Genomic DNA, 9,729 nt, shown 5'->3' on the forward strand with positions numbered 1-9,729 from the left:
ATGATGGCTTCATTCTATTGAAGTGGCCCAGTGAGCACAATACCAGGACTCTGAAACTGAAGCAGCAGCTAAATGGAACTCAGCCAGCACCAACCAGCTTACAATATTGTATCAACTCAATCTAATGTAATTTCACTACAAGTTGCCTTAAATGTTAACAATGTTTATTCTACTCTATAGTAATTATTTAAACCATCATTTGCAGCATTTAATGATATTGCCTAAATACTAACTAATTTGTCCATCACCTGTAGCTTGTTGACATTTAATAGCAGATTCAGGTACAATGCACTTTGAAATAAACTTTAATAGATACTTACAAACAAATCTACAACATGGAATACAAATAAAATGGAAGCTGCAAGCAAGGAAAATAAGGTGTGACACAGTATGTCCACATCCAGCTGAGCACTGAATAAGGAGCACATCTGCACATTAAAAAGTACTAGTCAACAGACATTTAATATGTTGGCAATCCGATTTTCTATTACATTTGTGCAGCACTTTGTGGATTGTCTTGTCGTTATGGTGCATTAAATCTAAAGTTTGCTGATTCAGGCACAACGCCGTTCACCAACATAAGTCTGTTTCCCCAACCCCTTTGCTTCCCCCTTTACATGTCAACAAACACTACATCAATGGTTCTCAGCTATGTGCCAGTGAGACCCAAGAGTAGCAGCGGTTTTCATTGCAAAGAACCACTTAAGTGGATATGTCATTGGTTAGTTTCCATTTTCTGGCTGAATGTGCAAACCAGTGAAATCAGCTGATGGAGACTGGTTGAATAATTAAAAAAAAAAACAAAACAAAAAAACACAGCACTCTTGGCCCCTGACAGCATGTGGTTGAAATCTACTGCACTACAAAAAGCAGGAGTGACAGAATTTTTTTTTTTTTTTTTAAAAAAAGACGTGATTGTATTGATAAAGATTTCCTGCAGATGCATGCTACAAATAATCACAGTGACATTATCCTTCCGTTAAAATTCCTGCTGATGTTGTTCCTGACGGATGCCTTGATGGTAAGCAATGGGGTAAACTTCCATATCGCAGAGAAACCTGATAATGCAGTGAATGGTCGGAGCTGCTCTTCAGCTGCCCAACAGTGCATTCCTTCACACTGCACTACAGACTCTCTATGGAGTGGTCAGCACCTCTTCTGTGTTGTGTGAACCACAATTTTATTTAGTATCCATTTAAAAAAAAAAAAAAAAAAAAAAAAATTCTAAAAGCAACTAGGATTTCATGTTATAATTCTCAATTTGAGAGGATGTACAGGTTGATGTGTGTGTGCTGCCACCTTGTGGTCAGAGGCTAGCAGTGTATTTCTGCACCAACTCAAAGTTTAAATTCCATCACACAATTTAGTTTTAGCACAACCAATAACACATCAATTTAAAAGGCTACAAGATATAAATTCATTATCATAAAGTCTGCAGGTCACAGCAGAGAAACCGACCACATATGCCACATTAACCTACAAACTGGAGGAGGTACACCAACATGGTGACTGTCAGGGCATCACCTGGATCAGCATGTGCATAGTGCTCAGTGATTCCTGATTTTATAAAGTTAGAGAATACAATTGCAAAGAGTCATAAAAACAGGATAAGAAACTCAAAAAAGGTGTCCAGCTACTGACACAGAAGCATACTTGATGGCTGAGTCAGTACTGGAGGCTTGAGCAATGTTGTCAAACGGGTTCAACTCAAGGATCCCAGAGAAACATGAGAAAGAGACGAAGGTGTGCTGAGTGTGCTGTCACCATCAGCGCCGTCATTGGTAGAGCAGGTAGTTCTTGAGAGAGGCCGGCAGTGGCAGTCTATGGATTTCACCCAGGCGGTCTCTTCCTAATGCCACCCTCACCGAACGCCGACACAGGTCCATCAGAGAGAGGGGTTCAGCTGGTGGGGGAGGGACACAAGAGAGGAAGAGGGGTGAGGTGTTGTGTTAGCATTGGCTGAATCTCATTTCAGGAGTGTGTAAATGTCAAGCGTTAAGTCAAATCTGCAAGGGGCTGCGTATAAAGTATAAGACACCAGCATAAATTAAAGTGAACACAGAGGGGGAGTGAGCGACTATAAAAATGGGAGTGGAACAGTATATAACCTTTATTGCCATAGAGAACACAATAAGAGTGTTTGAGGGTATAAAGTCACTGTTGTGCAAGATAAACATGAGTCATGGCATGCAGCTCCCATTAGAGGAAGAATATATAAGGATGAAGTTCACACTTATGTGGAATCCACTCTGAAGAAAAGAAATGGACCAACATTCCCAGCGGTGACATTAACGCATCTGGGTGCTGCTGTAGAGTGTGTGTACTAGGGAGAACATCAAACTAACAAATGAAATTCAGCACATGTCCGTGTGTTCATAGATTACACAGTAGGGTAACCCTTCAGGTAGTTTGCTCTCTAGTAGGGCCTACAATTTGTCCAAAAATAAATTACATTAATGGATTTTGGTAATCTACTGATAATTTGTCAAAGAAAATCTTTTTTTACTGCTTGTCTGAAAAAATGTAATGCGATTGACATTTAGGGTTGGGTATCTTGAAAAATGTAAATTGCCGTGCCAATTTGATATCCAAGTTTTAGTGTGTGTGTGTGTGTGTGTGTGTGTGTGTGTGTGTGTGTGTGTGTATGTATGTATGTATGTATGTATGTATGTATGTATGTATGTATGTATGTATGTATGTATGTATATATATATATATATATATATATATATACACATACACACACACACACACACATATATACACACTTTTTGGAAACCTTACCTAGAGGAATATAAATAAAATCTACAAACCCTTTTATTTAACAAAATAAGCCAAAAAATCTTAAATACAGGTATTTCATTTTAAGCAGCGATATAACTTAAAATACTGTCTAAAATTAAATGTGTGATTTAAATAAGGCAATATCTTATCAAAAAATAAACAAACAAGGCAGTGTAAACTCTTAATACTCAAAACTAATTTACTCGCAGCTATATTCTTTAGCTGCAGTGCCAACACTGCATACTGGCTCCAAACAGCCACAGGATTAACGTTTTGAGAGACAAACTGCCTTTAACATCAATTTATAAGATTAAGGATTTCCCCTCTCTACATCTAACAGTAAGAGGAATGTCATAAAATTGAAGCTAGCTTTAATGCATATCACTGCTGCATCTGTAGTGCAACTTTTCCACAGGCCTAAACTAGGTCGAGGGATCTGCGCTTGAACATAAACATCTAATGAGCACACAGCACTTGGGACATGTGGGTAGTACAACATGTTTTGATGAAGACCTATGTTTCCTCATTTAAAGCCTCTGAACACCCACACAGGTGTTTTCAGTTATTCTGGCTGATTAGACTCTTTTCAGGTTGAAGGTAGGCCGGAGCTTTGATGGGAACTTATAAGGTCACAAATTCTTTTATACCAATAAGGATAACAAAAGATGTCATTTGTCCCACGCTAACACCACCAACAGTGGACTCAGGAAGATGTCAATCACTCAGTCCAATCACACCCACACAGTCCTGGAAAAGGTCCAATCAGCCACAATAACTAGAAAACACCTGTGTGGGTGTTCAGTGCCTCTAAAGCTCATGACCCCTTTAACCATGGAATAATTCATCAAATCAAAAAAAAAAAAAATCATTTACCATTTGTCGGGGGGGCGGGTGGAGGAGAGGAGAGAACAAGCAGCTTGTTTTTTTTGTACTTAAGGGCCACTGGATGTTTTGAAAACAATACACACCAACATCTATAATGGAGGGGCTACAGTGCAGTTTAAAAACAAAAGCAAAGTACAGTTATTGACAAAAGCTAGGGCAGGTTACAGTGAGATATGTTCTCTGTTAACTCCTTACCAAGATTAGGACACAGTGACATCATTCTCATATGAGAGAAGGTGATCCAGGGATGTAGTTAAATATTAATTCATATGTTATCTGGACTACCAGGAAAGAACACAAATAATGTCATGCTATCACTGCTTTACATAATTGTTAGGGAGGCAACGCTTCTGAAAAGTCAGCTCTACAGTAACCCTCTGCAATATGTCTTGCTTAGACAGTATGACTTAACACTTAACTGTCACACCTTTGTTTATTGCATTAATAAATGCAGCCACTGGTTGTGTAAGAGCTGGACACATCATCACAGATGGCAAAACACCATCGCTCATGAGAGAAAGGAATAACAGTATTTCAAAAACATTTAAAGTTTGTACTTACGATCAAGTCCATTTATGTACCGGATTCTTATTTCACAGTGTCCCCACACGGCGCTCACCACTGGGTACAGCTTCCTGCCCTTAAGTCCTCTGAATGCCACCCCTAGATAATGTCCATCTACTATGTAACCCAGAGTCCCCTCATCCATGTCCAAGACTACTAAAAGGGAGTCTGGTATTATGAAGGTGTCGTCTGGCTCGAGGAAGGCCGGGTAGGTTTTTCCTGGGTGATTCTTGCCATCGTGGTAGAGTTTACTCCTGCACAGGTCCCAGCCCCAGGACTCGGCGTTGCTTCCTACCAAAGCTGTGTAGCCCACCGAGTGCAGCGGGGCGTCACTTGTCGCCACTCCGACCACAGCGTGTGTGCCCCTCTGACGCATAGCCCAGCTGATCTCCCACACATGCAGTCCCCTTGTATAGCCAACATGGCCCCGGATGGCGTCCGTGCTCTGCGCCACAGGGTGCCTGTGAAACACCAGCTTGTTGTCGTCCTTGACAAAGATGTTAAGGGAGCGGTCATCGTTGTTCCATGAGTTCTGGACCTGGACATCCACGCTGGCAGGTGGCATGTCCAGCAGCAGATCCAGTCGAGACGGCTTGGTGTGACTCAGGGCCTGTAGCTCCAGCTTCAGGGGGCTGAATGCCGGATCCCGCATATCAATGGTTTTAATACCACCTGGGACTTTTTGCCCCATGCTCTGGGTGGTTATAGCAGCTCCCTCTTGCTCCTCCTCTTCCTCCCCCCTCCTCAAAGACCAATGGGGGGAGTAATCAGCCTCAGACCCTCTCCTCCACCGTGCTCCTGCAACCCAAGAAGGTGGTTTGTTGCTCCCCCTTGTCACTAGCTGCAGACAGCGAAGCTCACACCAGGTGTGTTTTGAAGCCTTTCTGGAGATATTAGAAGAGAAGCAAGCAGAAAAGACAAACAAGTTCATTATTACCTAATCTAATTAGCATTATTTCAGTTTGAGCCAGGAAACATTAGCATCAGATTGTACAAAACAACAGTTAGCTAAACATAAGGTACATTGTAAGTCCATCCTTATGCCCTTTGATGGCGACTAAATGGTACATCTGCTGTAATTACATCATACTTCATTTATTGGAAATGTTACAGTGTGTGTTCACATGTAATGGTACATGTACTCATTGGTTTAACTAGATTCATTTGGTCATCAGTGGACAACTGATATTAAACGCAGGGCTGTTGAGCAGCCTCAAAAGTGGCTTTATTCTCATGTGAGGTTTAGTGTATAAACAAAGAAGGCAGTGTCCCATGACCTAAGATTTCTGAGAAAAAAAATGATTTACACAAACAGCATTATCATAAGGCAACAGAAACATGTATCTGCTGACCATGGCAAAGATGTACTATATCAGTGTGACAAATGTTCTCACCCATTCTCAACCATCTGAAGTTAACCTAAAGCCTGAAGCAGTCTGACTGTATGGCTTCGTTTTCCCTCCCTACCAGTTCACTATAATGTCGAGCCAACCAAGAACGACCAACAAGTTTCTGCCACTCAACAGTCATAAACGTATTTTTCTATTGGTTGAAAAGATTATGTATAATGATTGGACTTTTTACAGAGAATACACTTGCCACAATGTCCGATTGAAGGGCTACAGTTCAGCACATAAGAACACAGTCTTTCTAAACACATGACTAACTAGGGTTGTATAAGAGTAGGCTATATATCATTAATCATCACCTTTAGAGATTTTGCTAACTGTTTATACCATGCATTGTGGAAACATTTTTGCATCAACATGGTTAGGTACTTTGTCAGGTTTTGAATTTGCTGGATAAGCCAAAAGCAGACGTTCCTTTCTGGTTATTTGATCAGTTTCTCAAATTGATTTTCCTGAAAATAATGCAACATCAAATTACATATACCTTTGTAGAGGTATTTGATCGATTTATATGCCTAACAATGTCAGCAAGCACAATTAAGGAGGTGCCTGCTTAAAATATTTAAATTTAAACAACTGAAGAGAAACTAACTATTTTTTTTAACTTTGCCTTTATGATTTTTTTTTTTTTAACCCACAGTAAAGACAACAAACAGTATCCAACAGTGGACACATTTTGAAATAAATCAATACCTGCTTGAACGCATTATTTTTGGATTTATTCTGTTTTTGAAAAATCCAACAAAGATTACCCCACCTGATTTGACTGCTTAGCTTTAATTAGTTGGGATATATTCAATGTAATTGGAATTTCACTGATGTGCACTTGTGACAAGACTAATAGTCAAGTGAATAATCAACTTAACAGTTATGACCAATTTTGGCCTCATTTAAGGACAATAACTGCAGACCTACGAAAGACCATAAAACATGTCACGTGAATTTAAATGTGCCCGATCTATAGATCCAGCCACTGTACAAAATCTAGATCAATTAGTACACCATCTGATCAATGTCTGACAGAAGAGTAACATGACGCATGATCCTAATATTCACATCATCAGCTTCTACAGTTTATAAAACAATCATTTTGATTTAGTGTTTAGAGCTCTAACTGGTAAACACCCATGCTATTATGTGCTCCTTGTGTTAAGTAACTCATTTAGGATCATGGCGCACAAACATGAAAATAAATAAATAATTAAAACCTGATTTGATTAGTTGTCCACAACTCTACGCATTACTTCTTCGCCAGCCTTTCTTGATAAAGCAGTCAATCCTAGAATTTGTGATAACATGACGTCGCCAATTTGGATCGGTTACACACACATCGTGAAGGAGGATATAATAAAATGAACAGGTGATTGGGTTTTATGATATAATTAACAGTGTTGGTTTCTCAAAAGCTAATGATCATGAAGAAACACACTAAGCAGCACAATAGTAGATCCCAGGCCCTCCATGAGCTGACATGTTACTCAGCTACTATTCCCACATCTCCAAAAATAGGAGGAAAAAAAAAAAAAAAAGGGGGGAAAAAAAAGCTCCAGCCATTTCTTATTATATGGTTGTCTAGTCAGAGGGCAACAGGAAAAGCAGTAATAAAACGTCTTGCCTAAAAAAATAAAATAAAAAAATATAAACGCTTGTCGAGTTTGAGGTGCTGCGGGACCACTTGAGGCAGGAACAGTTTCAGGAACTCAGAAACTTGACAACAAAAGCCTGATGAATACCTGCTGTGCTTTACTTCACTGGCTCAATTACAATAAACCACAGCTGTGATGGGGCATTTTCTGTGGACCCTTAATCCAACAACATCTTCGCTTATTTTTACATTTCATTTGAAACTTTAAAGACATCTGAAAGCCAATAGGACAACTACAGGTCAATAGTCAGGCCCTTATTTTATAGTGAAATCTGTGGTCTGATACCCCACACTCCGAATTAAGTATCAATATCCCAAAGACATATAATGTGACTTTTTGAGGCCGCAGGTGTGACTGCTGCTGCTCTTTGGTCTTCGTATTTCAGCCTGTGTTGCAGCTAGGCTATATAGAGCATTGTGTAATGTGGAAAACTGTGCTGCTGGGAAGGCCACTCTAATTGAATTGTAGACAAGAGTTCATTGAGAAGGGCTTTTGGCTCTTTTTCTAATGCAAGTAAACAACCATTTAAATGGGTCATGTCTGTTCAGTGATTGGAAAACAGGAGAGAAGAAAAAGCAAGCAGCAGGTGGCCAGCATCTGAATGTAAACAATCTCTTTTTCAATGCCTGTCCAGCATTCAGGCAGAGTGAAACATGTTAATTTGCACACTCTTTGAGCCAGGAGTTCACCATTCCTCTCCATGTGGCAAAGGGCCACCTTACAACGCACACAACATGCAGTAAGTAAATTAAAAGTAACCGAACAATAAAAGGTCTTCCCACATTTACCATGGACTTCAAAACAAACATACCCATTAGTAGTATAAAAGATGGCTTGTGGAGGGATACATTTGGGCTGGGATCCTGGACTGGCCCGGCCTGGTTGGGGTTCCTGGGCCCCTGGGTTGGTTTGGAGCTTATTAACATGCAGGAGGAAGGGGTTGCTGGATTTGCTGAGCCAAGGAAACAGTTGTCTCTATTGTAAGGCCTAATTTAAACCGGTCCCACCTGAACTTAAGCCCTAGCTTGTTTGTTGACCTGCTGAGTGCATAAAGCTCAATGTTTACTAAAGACAAAGTCATCCATTGTACTGAAAACTGTTGAATAGTATTTTCTGTCTTATGATTAAATGAAAACTATGTTTGAGGCTTTAAAAGGGGCATAGTTAATTTTTTTGTTGCCATGTTCAATTATGAACAGGTAATTTTGAAGGGTGTGGTTCATAGTGCTGTTGAACTGTATTACATTACACTAATAGGTGTTTCTATTATTTGGTATAGCCTCTGATAAATTGGGTTTATGGTTTATGATAAAACCACAACTGCACAAGTGCAACTTGCACAATAGGTTTACTTACATCTTTAATACTATTTAAGTAGTTGTACATTTTTATTCCTAACTTATTTTAAATATTTGTTCTTGTATTCTATCCCATTTATTATTTCATGTATATTATATCCTATTATTTCATGTATATTCTATATGTGTGCTGTGTGTCTGATATTTCGCTGCTGTAACACTGTAATTTCCCGTTTTTAGGATCAATAAATCAGAAAACACCTCTCATTATAATGCAAGCAATATAAGTATGCAAGTACCACTAACTACAGCCTCCAGAATGACCATAAAGTTGAATTAACACCTCTCTAAAGCAGTTAACAAAAACGTATAGTAACCTTAATGAAAGTTAAATGTATTGTCTTCGTTTATGGTAAGTATACCTCATAAACTGCCAACTGAGTTATGTAGGCCTTCTGGAGAAGTTAACCAATAGCTTGCCATGCTAGCTAATATAAAAGCAGCCTATTCTTCAAGTAAGCTCTCTTGGGCCAGGTAGCCGTGTGCTCCTGGCCCAAGGAACGTCCACGCGCGACCATAAGACAGGAGCAGCGCGTAAATCAAGCGAACCAGATTTGGAACGTTGTTTCTATTTACTTGAAGCTCGACCGCGTTCGAAACGTTAGTTACACAACAAGCAGCACCAACCGAGTTAGCATAAGCAGCAACCAAACAAGGCTAATGCTAATAAGCGAAAATAATACAACTCGTTACTCCTTCTATACTGGACGTTTGGGAAGTGACAACCCTTTGCGGTTGTTGTTGTTGTTTTCGATATCAACTATGTAAATGTGATGTAAAGAGAAACACAGAAATCGAAACAAGCGCTTCGGCAGCCACCATATGAGAAGAAAACAGGGGGAGAAGCGGGTGAAAAGCACACAGCAAACAGACCTTGTTAAGTTGGGAAACAACAGAGAGGATGAGACGCAAATTCGAGAGGATTCAGAGTCTTCCCCTACTCCATCTAGTTTTCCGTTTCCTTGTCGTCTTACCTTTTACCATTTCAGGCTGGACATGAATTAGATAGAATGATGATGGCTGCTCTCTAACATCTCTCGCATCACGTGATAAAATGCTCCCAGCTGCTATGCTAGATTAGGA

At 39.8% G+C, this 9,729-nt stretch overlaps 1 protein-coding gene across 3 annotated transcripts; it reads right to left on the reverse strand.

Moving 5' to 3' along the window:
• Window positions 1-289: 289 nt before the first annotated feature.
• spsb1 (splA/ryanodine receptor domain and SOCS box containing 1) lies at window positions 290-9,729 on the reverse strand. Of its 3 annotated transcripts, none has more exons than XM_031286207.2 (3): window positions 9,621-9,729; window positions 4,231-5,117; window positions 290-1,903 (listed from the first exon to the last, which is right to left on the reverse strand). In XM_031286207.2, the coding sequence occupies exons 2-3, from the start codon at window positions 4,922-4,924 to the stop codon at window positions 1,776-1,778; spliced, it is 822 nt and encodes a 273-aa protein (XP_031142067.1). In that variant the 5' UTR covers window positions 4,925-5,117; window positions 9,621-9,729; the 3' UTR covers window positions 290-1,775. The 3 variants fall into 3 exon arrangements, with proteins under 3 accessions (XP_031142067.1, XP_031142068.1, XP_031142069.1); XM_031286208.2 differs by having other exon boundaries at window positions 9,520-9,729; XM_031286209.2 differs by lacking the exon at window positions 9,621-9,729 and adding an exon at window positions 8,100-8,404.

The sequence above is a fragment of the Sander lucioperca genome, chromosome 12 (genome assembly GCF_008315115.2).
Source record: "Sander lucioperca isolate FBNREF2018 chromosome 12, SLUC_FBN_1.2, whole genome shotgun sequence".
NCBI classification, from domain to species: Eukaryota; Metazoa; Chordata; class Actinopteri; order Perciformes; family Percidae; genus Sander; species Sander lucioperca.